At 42.3% G+C, this 26,642-nt stretch overlaps 1 protein-coding gene and 1 long non-coding RNA gene across 3 annotated transcripts in view; one reads left to right on the plus strand and one right to left on the minus strand.

The window, feature by feature from the left end:
• Positions 1-26,642, plus strand: part of LOC135876850 (uncharacterized) — a 1,011,314-nt gene that overhangs the window by 547,040 nt on the left and 437,632 nt on the right. The gene's annotated exons all lie outside the window — the stretch shown is intronic.
• PHIP (pleckstrin homology domain interacting protein) overlaps positions 1-26,642 on the minus strand; it is a 342,291-nt gene that overhangs the window by 183,597 nt on the left and 132,052 nt on the right. Inside the window, exons 9-13 of the mRNA XM_065402211.1 lie at positions 25,803-25,903; positions 12,104-12,174; positions 11,188-11,288; positions 11,059-11,099; positions 9,723-9,821 (exon numbers count right to left, since the gene is read on the minus strand). Coding sequence (XP_065258283.1) covers positions 9,723-9,821; positions 11,059-11,099; positions 11,188-11,288; positions 12,104-12,174; positions 25,803-25,903 — 413 coding nt within the window. The remainder of the gene's footprint in view (positions 1-9,722; positions 9,822-11,058; positions 11,100-11,187; positions 11,289-12,103; positions 12,175-25,802; positions 25,904-26,642) is intronic.

Consider the following 26,642-nt stretch of genomic DNA (forward strand, 5'->3'; position numbering starts at 1 on the left):
AGAGGAGGGGCTACAGTCTTAACACATATGTAGTACAAAGTGTAATTTTTAAAACTCCTCTCTTCCTAAAGTGCCGTTCGTCTATAGGTACTGCTAGGCGAAAGTCTCCGGTTCTGTCATGCGGGGCGCACACACACCTACTTGGAATACACATCTGCATCTGCTAATAAAAGAACTGAAGTGAGAAAGATATATGCTTCTTTGAGATCAATCAAGCATAGAAAAACATCATGGAGAAATTTCCTGAATTAGAAGAGCATGATCTTCCCTCTGGAAATTAAATATTTTGACATGAAGGAACTAACAATTGCAATTTTATGAGTTTCAATGTACTCAGTCTTGATGTTTGTTACCAGGTGTGAGAAATATGTAAGTCAAATGAAAGACGATAATAACGATATTCTGGAAGCGGTGACTGAACGGGGTACAGTCAGATAGAAAACAGGGAGTGTGGGGACCCACACTGACAGAAATGTCCTGGCAAACTCTAACTACTGTGGCCATCTGACATGCACAAATCATACTGACATGACACAGACCCAAAAGGCAGTGACAGGTACTTCATAAACTCTATGCAAATTGTGTTGTATATGTGCTTGTTCATTGACCCTGAGGACAGTTGCATCTTTTGCTGGAATTACAGGGTTTTAATCTGTTGAAAACTTGAATGGTTCACTTTAGGAAGAGAGGAGTTTTTAAAATTACACTTTGTACTACATATATGTTAAGACTGTAGGCAAGCAGGAATAGGTGGATGAGACAGTGAGCCATCAGGGTTGAATTATTTAAAAATCAAGGTATTTACAATAATTGATCATTTTAAAAAAGTTATTGATTTAAATCAGATTGAGGCTTTGTAAAACTAATTTGAAAATCTGTGCTATTGACATTTTATAAAAAGTTATTAACTAAGTTATATGTTTTGTTTTTTTAATGCCACTGCCAGAGTATCTTCTTTGCCTTTTGACAAAACTGCTAGAGACAGAAAACAAAATACTGAAAAATAAAATGTTGGGCAGAATTTTGAACAACACCCAAATACTTTAGGTGTCTAACAGTATGTTTACACCGAAAAACAACAATGCAGCAGTGAGTTTCAGAGTTCAAGTCAAGTGACTTGGGCTTGCACAACAGCAATAAAAATAGCAGGATAGATGTTTGGGCTTGGGTTGGAGCTGGGACTCTGGAACCTGGCGAGGGAGTGGGTCTCAGAGCCTGGGCTCTAGCCTAAGCACAAACATCTACACTACTGGTTAAGCTTACGAAATATGCAACTTAGTAGAAAAATATCATTATGTAAAATCTGAAATTCTATTTACAATTAGGAAGCAAGTACAAAACATCCACTTTAGCATTTTAAGATTATTTTATTCCCATTTTATAAAGAACTGTCAACACATAAATAAAACATGTAAATGATTTTTTTTTTAAATCATTAGATTAAAAAATAAGATCAGTTTTTCTATGATTTTATCCACCCTGCACATATATAACATATATCATTTAAGTTGCTTCTTTTTAAGAAGAATCGTAGAAGATTTTGATTTCTTTTTAGTGTCTGATGTCTTAATGACTACAAAAATGCAGTCAAGTTAGCCTTCATCAGACAACCAGAGTCATTCCATACAGGATATAAAGAATGAGTAAGAGTAAGAGTCTAACCCTACTCTGAAGATAATTATCCCTTTAAAGCAGGGGTACTCAAACTGAGGGTCTCAAGGTTACTATGTTGGGGGGTCGTGAGCTGACAGTTCCACACATGGCTGACAGCCAGAACCCCGCCATGCGTGGGGCTGACAGCCCAAGCCCCTCCAGCCCAGCTCCACCCCCAATCCCACTCCACCTCCAAAGAAAGGGCACCAACATAGAAGTTTGCCCAGGGTGCCATTTTCCCTAAGGACAGCCCTGGGACTGAGACAACATTAGACGGCTTGATTGTTCAGCAGCTGAAGAGCTGCATTAAACCGCAGACCAATCATAACACTGAGATTGGCCAAAAAAAAAGATATTTTAATAGTCAGCCACACAGGCAGGGGTGGCACTATGGGGGCCTGCAGGGGCTATATCCACCCCAAAATTTGCCTTAGCCCCCTGGAGCCACCCCTAACAGTGCAAAGGTCAAATGTTACACAGAAGTAAGGGTAGAATCATATATCATTGCCATACTTAATTTTGTAGTTCTGCGCTGCTGTTGGTGGCAACACTGCCTTCAGAGCTAGGCGCCTGGCCAGCAGTTGTTGCTCTCCAGCTGCCCAGCTCTGAACACAGTACCTGCCACCAGCAGCAGCACAGAGGTAAGGGTGGCAATGGGGCACTTGTAAGTCTGCTGTGAACAGTGATATTTGTATGTTTTTTAATATCACTTTTCACAGCCTTCCAAGCTAACTAGCAAATCAAGTGTTATTGACAGTTTCTTCATGCCCCACCCCAGTATTAAACAGTAACTATTTTAAAAAAATAACTTTCCTGCTTATAACAATTTAATAAAAATGTGTTTTACTCCTAATTTAAAAGCGGTGAGAAAAGGTAAATTCATTTTAAACAATAGGGTTATAAATTTAGCATTTAAAATAGTATTAAATATAAAAAACGTGTTTTTAATGTATAAGGGGGGTAGCACTCAGACTCGCTGTGCGAAAGCGGTCGCTAATACAAAAAAATTGAGAACCACTGCTTTAGAGGTCAGGATTTCTTTTATTACCTGTTCTAAGGGGCTTATTGACTACATTTGGGGGCTACAGCGGGTTGGGGGGTAAGGCTATATGTGTTTAGTCTTGCCCTTTGTATGACTGAAAAGGGGGAAGAGTCAGATTGAAGGAAACTTGACTGAATGACTTGGTGGGAGGAAGGACAAGGTAAGGCCAGCTAGAAAGCAAAGGCAATGGTTTAGGCTATAGTATGATCAGAGCAGGCAGCAACCAAACCATGACTCAGGAATGCCAGCAATGTGATGCTCAGATGCTACGCCATTGAGTACAATATAAATGCCTAAACAGATCTGCCTCCTTCATCATTGTGGGTCCTAGTAACAACATTAAAAAATTGTAAGGAAGAAAGAAGACTACACAGGAAGGTGAAAGAATGAGAAAAAGGATGTGAAAGAAAACATCCAGTAGGTAAGGAAAGATTTTGGCCACACAGGGAGAGTATAGAGAACTTCAGGCTTTACTCAACCGACCCTTGGCATGTCTTCCTACCTCCAAAAAAACCAAAAAATCTTCAGAAGCTGGCTCCAAGTAGTCACTAGCAGGTGCACAACCCCAGCATTACAGAATCCAATAGGGTGGATTTATTCCACTAGAAAATTGTTCTTAAGAGAGTTTATTCTGTCCCTTGCATTCCAACTTCTGGGCTATGGCATATTCCTTTAGTCAAATATGAAAGTTGTTCAAGTGTGAAAACCCTCAAAAAAATTGACTGACAATCTCTTTTGATGTTTTCAATAAATTCTCCCAACACTTTTATCAAACAGAAGTACCTGATCATCTTTTCAACAAGGAAAGAAATTCTGCAGTTCTTTTAGTGATTTTGAAAAGGAACTAATTACAGTGCTCAACCTAATCCCAGTAATAGTGCTGCTGTGCTGAATACTAGTAACATGTCAGCTCAAAGCCTGTATGGATGCTAAAGAAGAAGCTGAAGTAGCAAGAAGAGAAGCAATCATTCTAATCTGTACTAATGTGTGTTGAAAAGAAAAAAATTCTGCAAATTTATTACGACAGCTGGTATAAAAGTAGAAGCACAATATACAGAACAAGAATCAGAAGTGAACAAGCCTTATATACTCTGGTAAACAATCTGCATTTTGTGGCAAGACTCATTACAGCACTCTGGTGTAGCAGATGTGATAAAACTGTAGAAGCTTAATTTAAAATTACCAAATGGAGATTTTTAAATTAAATATGAAAATGAATAAAATAATCAGTACTAGAGGACTATAAATTCTTGCATTTCGATAAGAAGTTTTATTCACAGTCCCACAATTTCAGTTTTCAATGTCCAGCTGATTTCTGTATTAACGTATGACTGCATCACAGGCTATATCTCACTAATTCTGCTCGACCAGAAGGCATGTTAATATAAACAAGGTTCTGGAGGCTCCTGGCTTTTTTTTTTTTTTAAACACTGTATCAGTTAAACCCATGGGGGTAAAAATACTGGAAGCCACCTGAATCTTCTCTACATGAGGTCTTCAATTCTGAAGCACTTAGAGGAGAGGAAAGTGATTCAATTCTGAAACACTTAGAGGAAAGTGATCAGGAACAGTCAAGCATGGATTCACCAAGGGCAAGTCTTTAAAAAATGTCTTTAAAAAAAAAAATCACCCTCCCCAAACTGACATTCACTATTCCAGCAAAAGTTTTAAGTGCAACCCTGGCCTTTGCCTCTTTGCTCCAGAAACATATCTAAGTCCTTTAACATGGGTCTCTAAAGGCATGGCTACACCTGCGAGTTAGAGCGCATTAAAGCAGCCCTGTGCGCTCTAACTCATGACACGTCCACACTGGCAAGGCACGTAGAGCGCTCTGACTCCGCAGCTAGAGCACTCCTGGTAATCCACCTCGCGAGTGGAATACCGTTTGATGCACCCACGCTGGAGCGCCGCAGTGCCAGTATGGACGCCCTCATCTGTTAATGAGGTCTGATCAGCCTCCAGAAGTGTCCCACAATGCCTGTTCTAGCCACTCTGGTCAACAGTTTGAACTCTACTGCCCGGCCCTCAGGTGACCAATTGTCAGACACGCCCTTTAAATTCTCTGGGAATTTTGAAAATCCCCTTCCTGTTTGCTCAGCCAGGCGTGGAGTGCTCTCAGTGAATCTTTCCAGGTGACCATGCCTCCACGTACCAGGCGATCCCTGGTATGAAGCAATGGAGAAGTGCTGGACCTCATCAGTGTTGGGGGGAAGAAGCTGTCCAGTCCCAGCTGCGCTCCAGCCGTAAGAATTACAATACCTTCGGGCAGATATCAAGGGACATGATGGAAAGGGGCCATGACCGGGATGCACTGCAGTGCAAGGTTAAAGTGAAGGAACTGCGGAATGCCTACCACAAAGCCCGCGAGGCAAACCGCCACTCCGGTGCTGCCCCCACGACCTGCCATTTCTACAAAGGGCTGGACGCGATACTTGGGGGTGACCCCACCTCCACTCCGAGTACCACCATGGACACTTCAGAGCCCAGTTCAACAAGGCAGGAGGAGGAGGAGAAAAGCGGGAGTGAGGGTGCTGAGGAGGAGGAAGACACGCCGGCATCCCTAGATGCATGCAGGAGCTGTTCTCAAGCCAGGAGGAAGGTAGCCAGTCGCGGCGGCCGGTGCTTGGGGAAGGACAAATACCAGAGGAGGTGCCCAGTAAGCGGCTTTTATTTTGAGAAGGAAGTTATTCGGTGCGGGCGCTTGGGGTGAGAAGGGTTAGGGCTGTATGCCTGCCTAGATGCGGAACAGGGCGTTGACATGCTCTCTCATCACAGTAATCAGCCTCAGTGATCTCTTCAAAGGTCTCATCCAGAACTTGGGCAATGCGCTTGCGCATGTTTCTTGGGAGAGCCACTGTGGTCCTTGTCCCAGTCAGGCTAACTTGTCTGCACCACTGTGCCATGAGGGGCGGGGGGACCATTGCTGCACACAGGCAAGCTGCATATGGGCCAGGGCGGAAGCCGCATTGTAGTAGAAGACCCTCCCTTGCTTCCCAGGTCACCCTCAGCAGCGAGGTATCTTCCAGGATGAACTCCTGTGGAAAATGTGGAGACAGTGTTCAGTATAGGGGCCCCCAGCAGCTGTTGGCTCTCCCCAAGGCACAGAAATCCAGAGGACAGTACGGCCGTGAAACAATCAGTCCCCCTTGACCCTGTGCTTACTCACCATTTTGGGGTTCCCGTGGGTTATGTCTGCTCGCTTTGGGACGGGCAAATTATGCTATTGTGTAGACTGTGCTTGCCCTTAAGTACGGGGGAATCATTGCTCTGTCTGGTGTGAACAATGCTGCCTCTGTTAAGTGTTGCATTTTGCCTTTACAGATGCAACCTTGAGATCTCAGCCATCTGTGTTATCACCGGCCGAAAGACTCCAAAGAATTAGGAAGAGGCCATGTAGAAGCAAAGAAGACATGCTGCATGAAGTAATGCAGCAGTCCCTTAACGAGAATCTAAAAGCGCAGGAGTAGAGGGACAGTGAAAGGAGGATCCGCCAGCAGAATGAGGAGCGCCGGCACAAAAGCACGGAGCTCCGGCAGCAAAGCACGGATCAGCTGATAAGCATCATGGAGCACCAAGCGGACTCGATCCAGGCGCCCGCCGCCCCCCCCCCCCTTCCCACCCGTCTGCAGCGCTTGTCCCATAACTCTTTCCCTTGTGCCCCCATGTCACCTCCAACCCACTTTCCCCAACATCCGGGTTCTTATCGCCAGCAGCTGCCTCCAACACCTGTAGTTTCACCACCCAGTCCTGAAAACTACGACCCTTACCCACTGCACTCAACCCCCATCACCATGCATTATAGCCATCCTGAAGTGCAGCACTCATTGCACAGCACTCTAGACAGGAAGGCTGAGTATGATAACAAGACATACGCAAATCTGTGATTGTACCATTCCCCATCCCACCCCCTTGCCCTTTCGGTCTCCCAAGCAGTTGTGTTTCTTTTCAATAAATGAATTTTCTTTCCAATAAATGGATTTTTTGGCTTTGAAAACATTCTTTATTATTGCATTGAGTAAAAGATAGCTTAGCCCAGGAAAGCAACAGGCACTGCAAGTCAGCATAGCAAACACAGATTCCTACTAACATTGAAACCACTTCATTTCACTCCTGTGCAGGGCACCAAACATTACTGGTGGCTTTCAGCCTCAAATTGCTCCCTCAAGGCATCCCTAATCGTTGCAGCCCTGCGCTGGGCCCCTCTAATAGCCCTGCTCTCTGGCTGTTGAAATTCAGCCTCCAGGTGTTGAACCTCCGAGTTCCATGCCTGAGTGAATCTTTCACCCTTTCCTTCACAAATGTTATGGAGGGTACAGCACGCTGATATAACTGCAGGGATGCTGTCATCGGCCAGGTCCAGCTTCCCATACAGAGAGCACCAGCGGCCCTTTAAACGGCCAAAAGCACACTCCATAGTCATTCTGCACCAGCTCAGCCTGTTGTTGAACTGCTCCTTGCTGCTGTCAAGGCTCCCTATGTAGGGTTTCATAAGCCTCAGCATTAAACGGTAAGCGGGGTCTCCAAGGATCACAATGGGCATTTCGATTTCCCCTACGGTGATCTTCTGCTCTGGGGGGAAAAGTCCCAGCTTGCAGCTTCCTGAACAGGCCAGTGTTCTGAAAGATGCATGCGTCATGCACCTTTCCGGGCCAGCCTGCGTTAATGTCAATGAAACACCCACGGTGATCCACAAGCGCCTGGAGAACCATTGAGACATACCCCTTCTGATTAACGTACTCGGAGGCTAGGTGGGCTGGTGCCAGAATTGGAATATGCGTCCCATTTATTGTCCCTCTGAAGTTAGGGAAGCCCATTTGTGCAAAGCCAGCAACAATGTCATGCATGTTACCCAGAGTCACGGTTCTTCTGAGCAGGATGTGATTAATGGCCCTGCAAACTTGCATCAACACGATTCCAACAGTCGACTTTCCCACTCCAAACTGGTTAGCGACCGATCGGTAGCTGTCTGGAGTTGCCAGCTTCCAGACTGCAATAGCCACCCGCTTCTCCACCGTCAGGGAAGCTCTCAATCTTGTGTCCTTGCGCCGCAGGATGGGGGAAAGCTCCTCACACAGTCCCATGAAAGTGGCTTTTCTCATCCGAAAGTTCTGCTGCCACTGCTCGTCATCCCAGACTTGCAGACGATGTGATCCCACCACTCAGTGCTTGTTTCCCGAGCCCAAAAGCGGCATTCCACAGTGGTGAGCATGTCCGTGAATGCCACGAGCAATCTCACGTCATATGCGTTACTCGATTCGCTATCATCGGAGTCCTCACTGTCAGTTTGGATCTTAAGAAGTAACTCAACTGCCAAACGTGACGTACTGGCGAGACTCGTCAGCATATTTCTCAGCAGTTCGGGCTCCATTCCCGCAGACCGAAAGGGAAGACAGAGCGCGCAGTACAAAAAACGTTGAAAGATGGCGCCAAAGTGGAAGGAAGCACAGGGATTGCTGGGATGCGAACCGATGCATCATGGGGCGCTGGGACAGGACCCAAAATGCCCCGCCCCCCCCCGTCCCCGTCCCACAATCCACAGTGCCAGAATGGGAAGAGGTGCTCTGTGGGATAGCTACCCATAATGCACCACTCCCAATGCCGCTGAAAGTGCCACAAATGTGGGCACTCCAGTGCGCTTGCAGCTGTCAGTGTGGACACACTGCAGTGCTTTCCCTACTGCACTCTCCGAAGACTGGTTTAACTCAAAGCGCTCTACATCTCCAAGTGTAGCCATGCCCTAGAAAATCACCTATATGCTTTGCTAGCTCTGTGGCTGGAAGATTTTAGCAGCAGTTTTCCTTTGACCTCTTAATTAAACAGTAGTGCAAACAGGAGTTAAGGTGCATCTGAGAGGAACTAGCTTGAGCAGCTGAATATGTAGTCAAATATATTTAAAAAATAAAGTTGAAATCTTAAACTGCTCAAGATAGTTAAGACCAAAGCAGACTGTGAAGAACTTCAAAAAGATCTCACAAAACTGAGTGATTGGGCAACAAAATGGCAAATGAAATTTAATGCTGATAAATGTAAAGTAATGCACATTGGAAAAAATAATCTCAACTATACATACAATATGATGGGGGCTAATTTAGCTAAAACTGATCAGGAAAGAGATCTTGGAGTCATCGTGGATAGTTCTCTGAAGACGTCCACGCAGTGTGCAGAGGCAGTCAAAAAAGCAAACAGGATGATAGGAATCATTAAAAAAGGGATAGAGAGTAAGACGGAGAATATCTTATTGCCCTTATATAAATCCATGGTACGCCCACATCTTGAATACTGCGTACAGATGTGGTTCCTCACCTCATAAAAGATATACTAGCATTAGAAAAGGTTCAGAAAAGGACAACTAAAATGATTAGGGGTTTGGAACCTCTATCATATGAGGAGAGATTAAAGAGGCTAGGACTTTTCAGCTTGGAAAAGAGGAGACTAAGGGGGGATATGATAGAGGTATATAAAATCATGAGTGGTGTGGAGAAAGTGAATAAGGAATACAAGAACTAGGGGCCACCAAATGAAATTAATGGGCAGCAGGTTTAAAACAAATAAAAGGAAGTTCTGCTTCACACAGCGCACAGTCAACCTGTGGAACTCCTTGCCTGAGGAGGTTGTGAAGGCTAGGACTATAACAGGGTTTAAAAGAGAACTAGATAAGTTCATGGAAGTTAAGTCCATTAATGGCTATTAGCCATGATGGGTAAGGAATGGTGTCCCTAGCCTCCGTTTGTCAGAGGGTGGAGATGGATGGCAGGAGAGAGATCACTTGATCACTGCCTGTTAGGTTCACTCTGGGGCACCCGGCATCGGCCACTGTCAGAAGACAGGGTGCTGGGCTAGATGGACCCTTGGTCTGACCCAGTATGGCCATTCTTATGTTCTTATGCTTCAGAACAATATGCTTTATATTTAACTCCTCTTAAGTGATTAGGTGCTATGTCAGTAACTAGCATTAGGGTTGAACAAACTTCAAATTTGCACCATTTGATGTAGACCATTTGAAAGCAGACCATTTGATGTTGCTTACCCTGTTGGACGAGTAGCCATATCTAACAAAATACTCTTCCACTCCCTTCGCTTAAATTGCCATATGCGTGCTGTCCCATCACGGCTTCCACTCACAAACCTACAAAAGAAAAATTAACATTCAATATCAATTAGAGGTAAGACAGTTTATATGGAAATTGATTATGGAGAGAAAATGCTATTAATCGTTAGGTTTTTATTCTGTAATGTGCTACACAAGTGCACCAATATACCGGTTATTTCAAAAACTCTGCACTACTGATTTTGGGTGAAATGTACTTCAAATACACAGAGAGAAACATGGTGAAATTCACTTTCCAGCCCCAGCACTACAGCCTATGGGCTGGAATAACTCCCCACACACATAGTCGTATGAGGATCACGTGGCCCCCTCCCATGTTCTGCCCAGTTACCACTCTTTGCTCTGTTGAATGTGTGACCACAGTGGAGACATCAGGGTAACTCTATACAGATGCTAAGCCAAAGCCCCTTCTCTTCATACAGTTCCAGTGCAAAAGCTAAGTGGTGCAAAAGGCCAAGATGCCAGGAAAGCAGAAATTAAAGGTAAAGACACACTTTATTTAAATAAGCAAAACCTATCCCTGAGGTAATTTGGAACTGTGTATTTTGTCATAGTTGCTATGATATCTAAATTGAACTTTTTTCTCCCTTATGGCTTAAGTTGGAAAAAACTGGTGGTACTCTCCCAAGCTCAGTTCAGAGCAGTTTATATCATGATAAAATTGCATATTAGAACACTAAATGTCAGTGGGGGAAATGGTTGCCTTCCTAATGAATTTAAATTTCTTTGCTTATCATCTTTCATGTCAACCATCCAGAAGAGCTTTACAAATTATTGTGATATTTATAAATAAATAAATAAATATCTACTCCTCATGAATTTCAGGCTAATCAGACAAACACTGGCCAGAACGCTATTCCTTACCCTACCTGATTATTTTTGCTGTGAATCAAGTTGCCACTTACTAAAAATGCTATTAGCCTTTTAGGACAATTGATAAAGTATACTACAAATATTTCCAAAGTGTACCAATGCATCTTTCATCTCTTCATAACCCACAAAAAATTTGGTCATTAAGTAACTAAGCATTAGGCACTTGTAACAAAAGTGATGATAAAGAGGAAGCCATATAATTATTTTAAATAAATCTAATGATGACCCATAAAAATTACTAAATATTGCAGATTACCTTTAAATATAAGTTGACACAGAATTCTCTAACAAGCTCGAGAAAACAACTGACATTTGGAAATTATTTTCATGAGGCTGCAAAAATTGTCCTGAAATAAAAACATACAAATATTCGCTTGCTTACCTGTTACTAGTGTTAGAAAACTGAATGCTGTCAACTTTGTCCTACATAAAGAATACAGAAATTACCAATGAATTCAATCTATCGACACATTTTAATCAAATACTTATGTAATTTTAAAACAGTATTTACAGTATGAAACTCCAACTCTGATATCTTCTCTGGCTGACCTGATCCAAAGAAATAAACCCTAATGATGTGATCTGTACTTCCAGTGGCTAGAAACATTCCACCTAGGAAAGATAAGCACAAATAACCAATAGTCATGAGGGAAAAGGTAATGTAACATTATTTGAAAGCTGTCAATGACCTTAAAGGTATTAAAGTTTATTTTTATTAACATACAAAGTTTATAGCTATGTTGACTCATTTTTCATTGTCTGTTTATTTAATGTTCAAAATTACATGGAAAATCTGAGACACCAAGCATGTTATAAAATTTTACATGTACACAAATGATTCCTAATTTTTCTTAAAACAATATTAAGCAATTATATTTTTAAAGTAACTTTTCATAAGCAAAACAAATGTAGGGTTTTTTATTTATTTATTTATTTATTTTAAGAGGACATGGACAAAGGGAGTTGGTTTCCAAACTCAACAGAAGATTTGAATTCTCTCTGGTCATTGGAAGCAGAATTTTCAAAAATGCTTAACTTACTTAGAAGCTTAGGTCCAGTTTTTAACTCTACTTGTCCAAGTCCCTTATAAAAACTTCTGTACATGATGTGTTAACAAACCCTTTGATGCTCTCCCTTATGCACAGTACACATTCCTCTTGGAGGAAACTAAATCTCAAAAACACATTAACTAGATTTTATACCTAATGATACCCAAGGAGTCCTATATAGCAAACATGAATTGTCTATGCACACAATATGAAAATCCATTATTATCAATAATTCTAAGCTCTTATATAGCATGATTCTTCAGTAGATCCCATCCAACTAAGTACACACACTGTAGTAATAGTACCATATTTTACTAAGCTCCTTAAATGCCTTATTACAAATCCTTATATTAAAGAGGTAGAAAAGAAAATCTTTACCAGCACTAAAAGAAGAACAGATCATTTGAACTCCAGGGCGAGGACGTTCCATAAACTTTGTTGGCCTCTGACTAAAAATAAGAAAATAATTAAATAAAAAAAATCATTTTCTTAAGGATACTATCATAATCAGAAGCAAGTCTGTATCTCAAAAGTAAGTACAGAAGAACAAAATTAAACATGAAGTAACAGATGGTTAGCCATCTATAAACAAGTCACTATACTTCATGATCTGATCTTGTGGAAATTACAGAACCTCTAGATGGACTACAGTATGCATGCATCACAGATTTCTAGCAAACTTAATGAGTTGCACTATATTCTTACACAAAACCACGCCCAAAGTCACTTTCAAGAAAAAGAGGTGGACATCCATAGCGCTGTGTTTTAAACCAATGAATACATGTGACCTCAGCTGTTCCACTGTCTTCACAGAGCAAAAACCTGCTTACACTGCACACAAAAAAAGAAAGCTAGAAGTTGTTTAATAAAAAGATATGTTGAATAAAGGAACAGGTATTAAAAATAGACGAGACTTTGCAGAAAATCTATGTTTTTTGTAGGTAGCATTAGCATCACATTGCCCCAAAATTTCAAAAAGCATCATGATATCCTATGTAACTTCCATATATTTTTCTTCCATATATTTGTTCCCTTTTGGACATTTCAGTATCTGATATGAGTAGTAGAAATGTCAACTAGAGCTTTAATGGTCTAATCCTGTGGCATAAAAATAAAAAAATAAAAATCAAGAAAATCCAAATGTCTGCTCTTTTAATCATTATTCTCTGATTTTACATATATACTGTGGCAGCCTCAAAACAGTAGGTTTTGCATAATATACCATCTGCAATCTGAGAGCTCAGTGGAGAGCAGCATTTACACATACAAGTGTCCTTGTTGTAGTTGATTTATACTAAACTCTTAATACTTACATTACAATTAGGTAGGCTTTCTTTTCATGTAAGAAAATAGGAAAATGTATCCATACCTTACTGAAAATTTAATTTCTAAGAGTAATGAGGTCCATAGATCCCTGACACTAGGTTTCTGCTCTGTGCAACCTTAGAGGCAAACTAGACCAGTCAATCAGTGGCTTCACCTCCCAGAAGCATGCCAGCTGCGACACTTCCTCAGCCAAGAAAATCTCTAACCACTATATATTGCTATATATCAATACTACCAGTCCCCATACTAAGCAAAGATTGCAATGAAAAAATAGATTTTAAGTAACAACTAATAATCCCATATCTTTCACAAAGAAACAGCCCGTTCAAGGTGGGCTAGAACTATGAACCTCATTATTACAAAAGTAAAACATATTTGCATTTTCCTATTCTTGTTTGTAATGAGGGCCACAGATGCATGACACTGGGATTTTCATAACAGCATCTACTCAGAGTGGGAAAAATATATATGCAAAATAGGATAACCCCTTCTTAACTCTTATTGGGACACTACAGCATGGAGCACCCATTTACTAAAGGTGGTATCGACTGATGATTAAATGCCCAGCTTGGAGAACTTGGAGAAGGTATGCACAGATGGCTAGCTTTACAGATTCTCTCATATAATATGAATCTTTCTGTCCACTGAGTTACCACAGACCTGCAAAAGAACAAGCATGTGCGCAAGCATACACACATACTTGATTTTGGAAGAGGAAGTTATACTTTGACTTGCAGGCCTCCAAGATACAATACCTTAGCCAGCTGGAATTGGAAGATTAAGATCTTCTTTTCCCTTTGATACTGAATCACAGAGCAAAAACAGCGTATTTCTGGACTGTAAAATTAATATTTATTTTGAGAGTTGCGCAGACATCCAAAATATGCCAGAATTTCTTTTTGGGGTGAGAGGGAGCTGGACAGACGGATGGAATGACAATTTCCTGTGCTCTATGCAACTTGAGTTAATCTTTGGTATGAAGCCAAGGTTGGTTCTGAGTACCACTTTATCTTTACAGAAAGTGTAGCATTAAGGTTCCCAGGAGAAAGATCCCCTGTGAGCAGAGGTGACTGCTATCAAAAAAGCCATTTCAGTTGTTAAGAAGTACTGAGATAACTTCACAAATGATTCAAACAGAGGGCCATTAAGGTCATGAAGAACCAGGATAAGATCCCATGGAGTAGCACTGTGCAGAGATTTAGTTCTCCAAAATGGGACCACCAAAATGACCAATGCCGGTTCTTGTCTGATCTTTTATAGTGTTCTAGTGGGAAGATGAAAAGGATAGAAGGGGTTTAAGAGTCCTATTGACCGATTTTGTGATAAGACATCTTGTTGCCTTGGTTTTGTGATCCTGCCAATGAGAGAAGAACATGTGAACATTGTGATTCAGGTGGAGAAAACACAGATCAACAGGAAAAATGAATAAATCTACAAGTAGTTTCTATTCTGAATAATCTATCTTTTGGCTGCCAAGCCAGTCGCCTGTAATATTTTCCTTTGTATGTGAAGGAAGCAGGCTGACAGTGAATTCTCCTCCACCCAAGGCATCAGAAAGTGAGTTTCTCTTTATTGAACTGTGCTGTACATCTTATTCCATCTTGTCTGTTCATGTGTGACATGGCTGAGGTGTTGCCTGTTATGACCAGCACATAAGGGGAGTCTAGATATGGGAGCTGAGCCTTGATACCATATTGAATTGTCCTGACTTGTAACCAGTTTTTACTGTCTTTGCTGTTGTTTGGACCATAGTCTCCAGACAATCCTTGACTGTGTCTACACACCCCATCCCTCCAGGCTGGCATCTGTGGCAATAACTTCCCTGACTGGTTCATCTATGGCAAAGCTCAACTAATTTTCTTGGCTTAAACCAGTATCTGGATAATACAATAGTCTCCTCGATAGAGATACCTTCACTGGTGAATTACTCCTGAGGGAATTCTGTGCCAAAAATTAAAAATTCTGCACACAATATTATAAAATTCTGCAAACAATTCTGCAAGTTTTATTTGTCAATAAATAAATGTGGAGGCTCCAGCATGGCAGTGGGGAGCACAGGCCACTGGCTGCACGGAAGAGGGAGATCACCCTGCAGCCCTCCCTCCTCCCAGGACTTCGACTTGGTGGTGAGGCTACACCCAACCCTAACATAGCGCAAGGCTGGGCCTGCCCCAGAAATGCCATGGGGCCCTGCCCCTCCGTGCTAGGTCCACTAGGTGTGGGAAGGCAGGCTCAACCCAACAGGATCCAAGTGTGGGGTAAGAGGGTTCTGTGTGAGACAATCTGGGTATGGGTGGCTCAGTGGGGGGTCTGGGAGAGATCTGGATGCGCAGCGGCTCATTTTGTGAGGTTCCAGTGCAAGGGCAAAGGGACTTTGCAGGGTGGTCCAGGTGAAGGTGGTTGGGCACAGCAGGGGAATCTGGGTGAGGGGGGATGGGACTCAGCAGGGGGATCTGGGTGTGGAGGGCTTATCAGAGGGGGCTGGTGGGGTGGGGGTTTAGGTGCAACTGGTTGGGGGTCTGGGTGCAGGGGGCTCATTAGGGTGGGGGCTGGAGTGTGACGGGCTCACCGCGGGGGTGGTCTGGGCGAAGGGGGGTGGGGTTCAGTGAGGGGGGTCCGACTGGTGGAAGTGAGGCTCAGTGGGGTGGGAGTTTGGGGGGCTCAGTGGGGGGTTCTGGGTGCTGAGGAGGTCTGGGTATATGGGGGTCTGGATGCACAGGGATTGGGCAGACATCTGAGCAGCTCCCCATACAGTGACCCCCTCCCCGCTATGGCTGAGGAGAGATGGGAGTGGAAGCTTCCTGCAGCCAGGGGAGGTTTCTGAGGTGGGTCTGACCTGGCTCAGGCCACTCCTTTCACGGGAAGAGCAAGTCCTGTCCACCCCAGCCTAGCTGGAACTAGCAGCTGAGCCCAGCACAGGGTAGGAGCCACTGACTGAGGCATCCCCAGCCCTGCATTCCTCCCAATGATTTCCCTCTCTGCCAGCTGCTCCAGGTGTCCAAAACGATGTGCCCACATTGCTGAGGAGGGGCGCATGACTGCTCTTGCGGCTTCCCTTTGCTTCTCCTTCAGAAAGTAATTTTTGTGAGGGGAAGCAAAGAAATCTGTGGGGACATGAATTCTGCATGCACACAATGGTGCAGAACTCCCTCAGGAGCACTGAATTAAGAGACTGAGGGAGGAATAGGAATAAAGTCTGTAGTGACTTCATAAGAGCACAAGCCCACTGAGGAGCATCTATACAGGAGTCTATGGAATATCCATACAGGAATGTATTGATCACAGAAGCATGTGAACATGGGTTGACCATTTTGATAAGATTCCTCAGCTTCTTCCATCTTTCCTACTAAATGAAAACTTTTTAGAGAGCCGTATTTATCTCTATTCTGAGGTGTGGAAACTGCTGAGATACTAACTAACTACACACAATTTATCAAAGCTGTAGCTCTCCAGCATCATTCATCTATGGCCCTGCCTCTGGATGGGGCTTGAATAAGGTGGTTATCAAGGAAGGGACAGACATAGAAACTCTCCTGTCTGAGAGCTGTTATTAACACTATCAACATTTTCATAAACACTTCCAGGGCTGTTGGTAAACCAAAAAAGACAAGGACCTGTGCTAGTAGTGTTGTCTCCTAGAGCAAAGCATCTGTGACACTGCTGAATTGGGATAGGGAGCTGGGCATCCTTCAGCTCTACTGATGTCATCAGGTGCGCCATGCTCATGGAAGCTAATGTGGATATTAAAAGTCTCCACCTTCAGTTTTAATTTCTTCATTAATCTGTTGAGTTATTACAAATAAAGAACTGACTTATAGCCTGCTTTGACTAACAACAAGATGTAGTAAAGGCCTCAACTCTTTTCTGGAAAAAGGGACAGGTTCAGTTACTCCCATTCATGGAAAATGAAGGATGGCTGTCTTCACATTTAGTCTCTTTTGTGGATCCTTTGACAAGTGAGATGGGGTAAATCTGTGCCCTGTTTATGCATCCCAGGATTGCATAAACTTCTGACCACAGTATCACACTGGGAGCTCGTGTTCAGCTGATTATTCACCATGACTCCCAAATCTTTTTCAGAAAGTCACTGCTCCCCAGGATAGAGTCCCCATCCAGTAAGTATGTTCTACATTCTTTGTTCCTAAATGTATATTTAGATTTAGTCGTATTAAAACATATATTGTTTGCTAGTGCCCACTTTACCAAGAGATCCAGATCACCCCGAATCAGTGATCTGTCCTCTTCATTATTTACCATTCCCCCAGTTTTTGTGTAATCTGCAAACTTTGTCATTGATGATTTTATGTTTTCTTCCAGGTCACTGATAAAATAGCAAAGGGCCAAGAACTAATCCCTGCAACAGCCTCCTAGAAACAGATCTGCTTAATGACGATTCCCTATATATAGTTACATTTTAAAATCAATCAGCCAGTTTTCAAATCCATTTAATGTGTGCCATGTTAATTTTATATTGTTCCAGGTTTTTTTTTTTTGGTTTTTTTTAAATCAAAATGTTGCATGGTACTAAGTCAAACACCTGACAGAAGTCTAAGTATATTATGTCAACACTATTACCTTTATCAACCAAACTTGTAATCTCATCAAAAAAAGATATCAAGTTAATCTCACAGGATATGTTTTCCATAAACCCATGCTGATTTGCATTAATTACACTACTCTCCTTTCATTCTTTATTAATCGAATCACATAGCAGCTGCCCCATTAACTTGCCTGGGATCCACAACATACTGACAGACCTAGAATTACCTGGATCATCCCATTTACCTTTTTAAAAATTGGCATAACATTAGCTTTTTTCCAGTCTTCTGGAACACCCCTAGTGCTCCAAATCGTATTGACAACTAACATGAATGGTCCAGCAAGCTTTTCAGCCAACTCTTGCAACACTCTTGGATGCAAGTTCTCGCCCTACTGATTTTAAAATGTCTGACTTTAGTAGCTGCTGTTTAACATACTCCAGAGATACAGTGGAATGGAAGGAGTGTTATCGCCACATGATAAGAGTATATCTGTTGTTCCCCCAAATACAGAAATATATCAACCCTTCTACCTTTTCTTCATCATTGATAATTCGACCATTTCCATATAGTAATGGATCAATACCATTGTTAGGATTCTTTTTGTTCCTAAGATATTTAAAAAGCTTGTCCTTGCTGTCCTTAGCTCTGGTGGCCAAGATTTCGCCTTCTCTCTTGGCTTCTCTTATCAGTTTTCTACAATTCCTAACTACTGATTCATATTCATTAACAACAAATTCCACATTGTTATATTTTTATTTTTGTGTTTACAGCTGCCTTCACTTCCCCTCTAAACCAGGTCTTTTTTTAACCCATACAACCTTCTTCCTCAATTGTAAGATTGTGACTTTTGGGGCATTTAGTAAGATGTTCTTAAATGATTCCCAATAATCATTCACATTTTTCTGATTTAATCTTCCTCACACCTGATTTGGATAATAATTGTTTTCAGCTTTGTGAAATTGGCCCCATTAAAGCACCAAGTATATATATTACTGGTCTAGATTTTATTCTGCTTACATATTAAAGCTACCATTCACCTTTAGTTCTGAGATCAGTTCCTCTTTATCTGTTAGGACAAGGTCTAATATAGAGGTTCCCCGTGTTGGCTGAAAATTATTGAGTTAGGAAACTGTCATCTATTAAATTCCAAGAATGTTTTAGTACTGGCAGCATGAGACCTCCAGCATATGTCACTCAAATTGAAGTCCCCGATGATCATGCAGTATTTTTTCCCTACAAGTTGTAGGTAGGCGCACAAGGAGGCAGTCCTACTGTGCCTTAGTGTGATTTTGTGGTCTGTAGCAGACAACAGCTAGTACCCCATCTGTCCTTTATCTGTTAGGACATTGATCCATATGCATTCAAGATCATTTTCTTCCAAGTTATTAGGGACTCGAAAACAGGTAATGCAATTTTTGACAGTGCCACTCCCCGTTTCCTTTTGCTAACATAGTCCTTCCAAAATAGGTTATAACCATTTAACATTCCAATTGTGCGAGTCATCCCACCAGGTTACAGTAATACAGCTAGACCGAATTTAGGCTTATAAATGAATAGTTCTAGTTCCTCATGTTTACTCAGGCTTCTAGAATTGATGCACAGGCAATTAAAGAATTGCTTTCCTTCATGTCCTTTGGTTCCTTGATTAATTTTCTTCCTAACATCTCCATTTTATACTGAGTGCTCATATCACCCCTCTTTTTACCCTCCCTTTTGCTATTAGTTTCCCCCCTTTCGGACTACTCTAGCCAGTCTGTCCCCCAGGAGATCGATCCCCCTTCTACTGAGGTGGAGGCCATCCAAACTATACAGCTCCTCTCCCATAGAAGATGGACCCATGTTCTATAAAACCAAAGCCCTCCATCCTACATCACTTACCTAGCCAGTGATTCTCTTCCAGAATCTTCTGCCTTCCTTTGCTTGAGGGACAGCAAGGATCACAGAGAAGATGGCTTGGACATTTTTCTTCTTCGGCAGACTTCTGAGTTCTCTAAACTCATCTACTACCTGTGAGATATCCCGCGACGCAATGTCATTTGTGCCAATATGAACCATCACCACTGGATCCTTGCCCATCATCTTCAAAAGCCCATCCAATCTTAGAGTGACATCTCGTGCCCTGGAAACAGGAAGGCAGCATGCCATCCTCTTGTCCAACTGTCTTGTGCAGAACCTTCTTCTGCTTCTTCTGAGTACTGAATCTCTAACAAGGACCGTCTCTCTATTTTGGACAGTTTGAGAACTCTTTGCGAGTCAGTTTGATTTTCTTAAAAGTTGGGCCAAGCTGCTACCTGTATGTATGTTCCAGACTGAGTTCTGTTTCCATGTCAGTGCTGTCCAACTGTACCAGCAGGATGGGTGGGGTTAGCATGAGGGGGATGGGGATGGGCAGGCTTTGGCAGCTAGGCAAGAAACTTCTCTGGTCCTTTAATGTTGCACTTCAACCTCCCTTATTTTAGGAGGGAGGGGAAGGGAATGGATGTCTGTGCCAGAGCAAGACGATTTTGCTGCTTCCTGGGAACTCTCCTGCTTGGGGGAGAGAGGCTGCAGGAAACCCTGCCCCAATCTGAACATTTGGGAGAGACCTGAATCTCCCTAGAACCAGAACAGATCTCCAGACTAGGCACTCAATCAGTTGGGAGGTACAGGAGACTGCATCTGGCTTTCCCCTTCTTAGTCTCCTCCACGCTGCACTCTGTGTGGTTGAGCAGGGAGGTAGAGGGAGAATCCCAGTAATTATGAGGAGAAAAGGAATCTCCATGCCAATAAAGGCAGAGTGCAGAAACCTGGAAATCTGAAGCCAATTGAAAAGAAATTGTATATATTTGCTCTGTAGCAAGGTGGAGCTGATCTGCCTCCCTCTTGGAGCTATAGAGGCAGATGCAAAACTAACAGGCTTTTCAGAGGTGGAGCCACACCTCATCTATAACCAAATGATAGTTCTGGTCAGCTTCAGCTAGAGCAGAGACATTTGGCTGCCTAAAACAAATATGTCTAATGTCATGGATCTGTGGGCCTCATTACAAATAATAAGTACAATTGAAGTTCCCAGTCTCATGGAAATACTTAGTACAATTTCAGTCAACAGTTTAAAAGGTGGAAAAACTTTTCAGCTTAGAAGACCCATTGGCCTCAACCAAAATTCACTGAAGCCATTAGAATTCCAGGCCATTAGTTTTTGAACTTTAAGTTCTTATGTTGAAAAAAACTGCAATAAGACATTTCTGCGTTCCCAACTGTCTCTCTACCCCTATCAATTTATATTATGTACTAAGGCTTTTAAAAACTACTTGGGGTCCAGAATCTCAGCGATCCAATTTATGCCAGCCAAGTATCTAGTCCCTTGATAGTTAGGGGGTAAACATAGCCCACTGTAATAATGTCAACAGAGTTTTACAGATTTGTTCTAAGTGTTGAGGTATGGGACATAATAATAGCAAAAGACCATAAGACATAACAGTAAATACACCTATACCCCGATACAACGCGACCCGATATAACACAAATTTGGATATAATGCGGTAAAGCAGCGCTCCGGGGGGGACAGGACTGCACACTCCGGCGGATCAAAGCAAGTTCGATATAACGCGGTTTCACCTATAACGCAGTAAGATTTTTTGGCTCCCAAGGACAGCGTTATATCAGGGTAGAGGTGTACATAAAAAAGAGAAAAAAATATAAGACTTTTGAGTACTAAAGAATTAGCAGTACGGATGTTTGGAGGAAGAGAACAACAGAGTGGAACATAAGTGAGGGCCCAATATTAAATGCAAACAGCAGGAAAAAAGGCACCAAAGATAACTAAGACAGTTAACATAATATGCGAGTAACAATATAAACAAAAATAAAATCACACAAGTACAATGATAAATCAGAGGGAAGGACCTTAATGTCAGATGACATTTTGAACTTGACACATATCTAGGGTGGAGGCTTACTAACTGCAGATATCTAAAATACATGAGAAACTGGGACTGAGAAGTTATTTAAAAATTGACACACAAAAAATTAAATCAGACAAGTTGCACAGTTCTATGTAGACTGTTATTTAGAACAGGCTTGAAAGTTTGTCTCTCTCACCAACAGAAGTTGGTCCAACAAAAGACATTATCTCACCACCTTGTCTCACTTAGAACAGTAGACCAGTAAGGCAACCACTGCAATAATATGTATGTCTACACTGAAGCTGGAAGTGTAATTTCCAGCTCAGATTGATATAACTGTACTAGCTTTGATTGAGATAGCGTGTAAAAACAGCAGCATAGCTGTGGCTCAACAGGCAGTGGGATGGATTAGCTGCCCCGAATACATATCTAGGATTGAAGACAGGATTGTAGTGAAGGCAACTAGTCCATCCTACCAACCATGGAGCTGCAACTACATGGCTATTCTTAGCATGCTAGCTCGATCAAAGCAAGAATGGGTACGTCTGTCCAAAATTACACCTCCAGCTCCAATGTAGACATACCCTATGAGAGAATCAAGGCATACACCAGTTTTAAATGTGATATTTGTCAAATAATTATGGATTACATTGTTACATACCCAGAAAATCCCTATCCATCAACCTCATGTCCACCCATAAGGCCCTATATACTCATAGAACTTTTGATACAACATTTGTCTTGCAAAGGAATCTTCCCTGCCTTCTTCCCTCCATGCAGATTTGGGATGGAGGGGGGAAAAAAAGTTTGGAAGATTTAATTAATCTCTCCCTCTTTCCTCCAGCAGAAATAGATTTCCAAGTAGCAGGATCCTGCCTTTAGTTCTGCAAAATAGCGTGTTTCCCCCCTGTGATGGGATATACAAACCCCACACTGGGCAACAAGGGGTTAAGGAGCTGCTGTGGGCTCAGCCAGCCTTGCCCTGCCACACATGCAAGAGATGCACAGGCTGGAGGAGGAGTTAAAAGGGAGCAGGACAGCTCACTTGGGGGGTAGACCAGGGACAGGAGCAGGACTGGAACTTGCAGCTCCTGAGAAAAGTGCTGAGGGAAAGCATGATCCCTCCCTGACGACAACTATCCAAAGATCCCTCCCTGAGAGAAGGGAGGACTTGCTTCAGGTACACCATGAGAGGGAAGCATTCCTCCCTCTCTCTCATATGTACTCAGTTTATTTGTGCTAATTCTCCTTGTTCTGTTTATGAGCTATCCCTGAAGGGGAGAGACCTGGAACTAAACTGACTAGAGGGCCAAGGCACCAGGGGAGGCAGCCGCAGCTCCAAGGAAAGAGTTAACACACCATGCCTGACCACGAAGAGGTGCCATGCGGTGAGCTGACCCCATTCATGCCTTCCTGTTCAGTCTGCAAACTGTGGACAACAGAGGGATGGTAGGAAGTGGTTCAGGGAGGGCAGCCTGGAGGCACTCTTGGGTGTTGGACCCTTTTGTTAACCTCAGAGGACCCTGGGCCAGAGCCTAGGGTGTGGGAGGGCCCAGGCTCCCCTACCAAAAGCCCCTCTACAAGTTGAACTACCTAAGCCCTGACCACTAGGTGACACTCCCCACAAGCGAAGATCATCACACCCCCATAGCAGCACAACATGTTGTAAATGAATATCTTCTATTTCAAACTACTACTGGAAACCTTCTACTGTGCTGGAGTGCTGCTGAGATCATGCTGCTTAGGTATTGCAGAGGAATCTTCTAGAAAAGCAAGAGGCCAGAGAAAACCCTTGATTCTTGCAATTCCATCTCCAATGTAAATAATTAAAATGGAGGATCTCAACTATTAAATGGGAGAGGAGATTATGATTTTCCTCCTCTGGGGCTATCCACTGATACTTTCCCAATAATGTGTCTACCAGCTATTTCCCACCTATTCTTCCCAGAGACCCACTACTTCAGTATTATAGACATGAACACAACATAATTTCTAATCCTATGAGACATACTTTATACCTCCTCCCCAAAAGACATGCCAACTAGCTAATAACTACTTTATACTACCCAAAAAACAGTTAAACCAACTAAAACAAACACCTATTCCCTTCAATACTTGTCCCCCAGGCTCATGACATCTCACAAAAAAAATCTAACTAAACAGATATGTACTGTAGATATGAATGGATGAGAAATAGTCAAAGATCCCGTATCCTAAGCAGCCTCAACATCCCCACTCCACTGACCCTTTATTCTACATTCAATAGACTTGCCCATTCTGTCTCCCTGTTCCTCTACTTCAGCATTCCCACATCTCCATCCCCTCGTCCTTTACTAGCACCCATTAATATATATGTAATAATCAGAGCCCCATATATTCCACAATTCTGTCACTGCGGAATTTGCCTCAAAACGGAGCTCCATAATCTCAGGTTTGATAGGGGGGAAAAAATGTTTCTAGTCCTTGTAACCAAGGAAATCACACTGGAAACCATGTACAACTGTAAACTGATGTAGAGAAGTTTGCTTGAGTCTGCAGACAGCCAGAAACAATAGCTCAGAGGTGTGAACTGCTTAATTCATCTCAATCAGGATCTTGTGGACTGATCCTTTGGTGGTTAGATTTGACATGCCAAGATACCACAGAATTAAGCATTCTTGCCATGTAATCTGCAATTCTGCTGCAGCCAACTACCCCACATTTTATTTTGTCTCTCAGTATTGGCAATCCAATGTGTTCAAAAATCATGGGGTAGGCCCCCCAAAGTCATATGATTGTCTTAAAATTCAGAAGATTTAACTCTCAACCTATCGATCCACCCACACACTCACTCTCTCCAAGTTTTTTATTTGCCTTCTGGTTTTTGAGCCATTAATGTATGCTCTGGTCAGATTTCTGAGCTTTTCTCCACAACAAGGGCTAGAAACCTTGTTTCTTAAAAGAAAACACTGAGATTCTCATCTAAACACTTGACTCCAGAAGCTCTGGCTTTAAGAAAAACTTCATGAAATCATTAAAGTTGGCAGCCCTGGTCTCTCTAGTCTACTGGGATATGCTTGTAGCTGCCTCTTGCTCTTCAGTTTTCCTAGTAAGGCGGAGTTAATTGGATTAGTGTATGCTCCCATAGCAGAGGGTCAAGAGTGAGAGCTGTAATACATCTTGTAGCCAGGAAACAGGGGAGCCATAAATGTAAACTGGCAAAATGAACTGCCTGGAGAACAGTGCAGCAGTCAAGGCCTGGAAAACCTGAAAGATAAGATGAGGAAGCTGGCTACAAGCTCCCTTGCACACAGAAAAGAAAAGAAGGGTCTGAACCAGACTGCTTGGACAACATAATGAAAGCCCAGGCTTCGGAAGTGGAGCCACTCCACCTGGAGAGCACAGCAAAAAAATCCCATCCTCAAAAATAACCAATGAATTTTATGTTAATGAATATTTTCAAGACTGAGCCACAGATTTTGTGTGGGGATAGTAGAATGAGAATGAATAGTATTTCATGTTTATAGACTACATTAAAGTTTTCACAAAAGTTAATTCTGTTGTGTCGCAGAGTACATTATATCTTGACAATGCTTTCAAGACGATGACATGCACCCCACCTCAAGTTACTCCTCAGATTCATTTTAGACACCAGCATACCTACATAACCATCCAGAAACACCCAGACGTGCTGCTACCTACTGGGAGGGAAAGCAAGCTCAAACTCACCTCACCTTAAGTAGGAAAACGGGGCGGGGGGGGGGGGGGGGGGGAGGGAAGAAATAACTCTGATAGGCAAAAAGTCTACAGGAAGATGAGAGAAAGAAGTGTCCAAATGTTAGGTGGGAGAAGGTATCATCCTACTAAAATGCTTTAAGATATTTCAGAATTTTAGCAGGATGATACCTTCTCCCACCTAACATTTGGAATTAAGAACCTTCTAGTTCTACTGCTTTCTTTAGCACTACTCCCATTTCAATTGGAATTAGGAACCAGATATCTATCTATCAATCAATCAATACAAAAATTCAGCTTCTGTGCTAGGCCACAGAAAGTCTACCTGAACAGAAATGTATTAAATTGAATACAGTGAGGTTGGATGCTATATTTATTTGCTTCACGCTACAAAACCCTAAATACATTGCTGCACTAACTTAATCCTTAAAGGAGGCAGACAGACAATTTATAACTTTATACCAGAAAAACTATATTCTGTAACCATATAGAAAGTTAACTGATGAGTTAATTTTCAATTTGCTGACAGTAGTACCCAACTAAATTTCTCTAACACTCATTACCACTAGTTTTTCATGACATATAATTAAGAACATGTAAAACACAACTAACTTTATTTTAAGGGTGCCAGCATCCCACAGCCAAAAACATATTGTTCCATCTGCTCCAGTTGAAGACAGATATCTCTTTGATCCACTGCACAATGGAGAAAACTGGAGGAAAAAACAAACAAAAACCCCCACAGGTTAAAAAAAAGTATTTGTTCAACTGCTGTCCCAGTCTCAAACAAACAAATGACCCTAATTATTCAGTCTTTATTGAAAACTCAAGTAGTACCCAACACTACTAAAGGAAAAGGTCACATAGTAGGGGGGGGAAATCACATGGTAGCAACACCAACTGGTAAAATATTGTAAAGTTCGTCAGAAGGATTATCTTCCCACACTAAAACAATCCTCATGGATGAATCCCCTAGTCCTACAAGTCTACATGCAAACCCAAACATAAAAAAAAAGTTACTTACCTGTACAGTAACTGGAGTTCAAGATGTTTTGTCCTATATGTATTCCACTCTAGTTGCGCATGCACCAGAGATTTCTGCTAAAGAGCAGTGTGTGACCAACTGCCACTTGAGCCCCTTTTCTACCACAGATCCCAAAGAGTACAGGAAGAGTCCAAAGCAGAGAGGAAGAAAGGCTGATCACGGAATACACATAGGGACAACACATCTCAAAGAAGAACAATGAGCTATCTACATGGGGGTGGAAGGCACTAATAGCCATCAGATGTACCCTAAGAGAGCTGAGTGAGTTCTCCAAGGTCTTTGGCGAAAGGATATAGCCCAAAATATAACGTATTTAGGTCTCTAGAAGCACAAGTTCAGACTAAGCCACAAATCTCTACCACTTTTTGTATTCTACACTTTTCTTGTAGAATCTTTTCTACTGTTGA

This window comes from Emys orbicularis, chromosome 3 (genome assembly GCF_028017835.1).
Source record: "Emys orbicularis isolate rEmyOrb1 chromosome 3, rEmyOrb1.hap1, whole genome shotgun sequence".
NCBI classification, from domain to species: Eukaryota; Metazoa; Chordata; order Testudines; family Emydidae; genus Emys; species Emys orbicularis.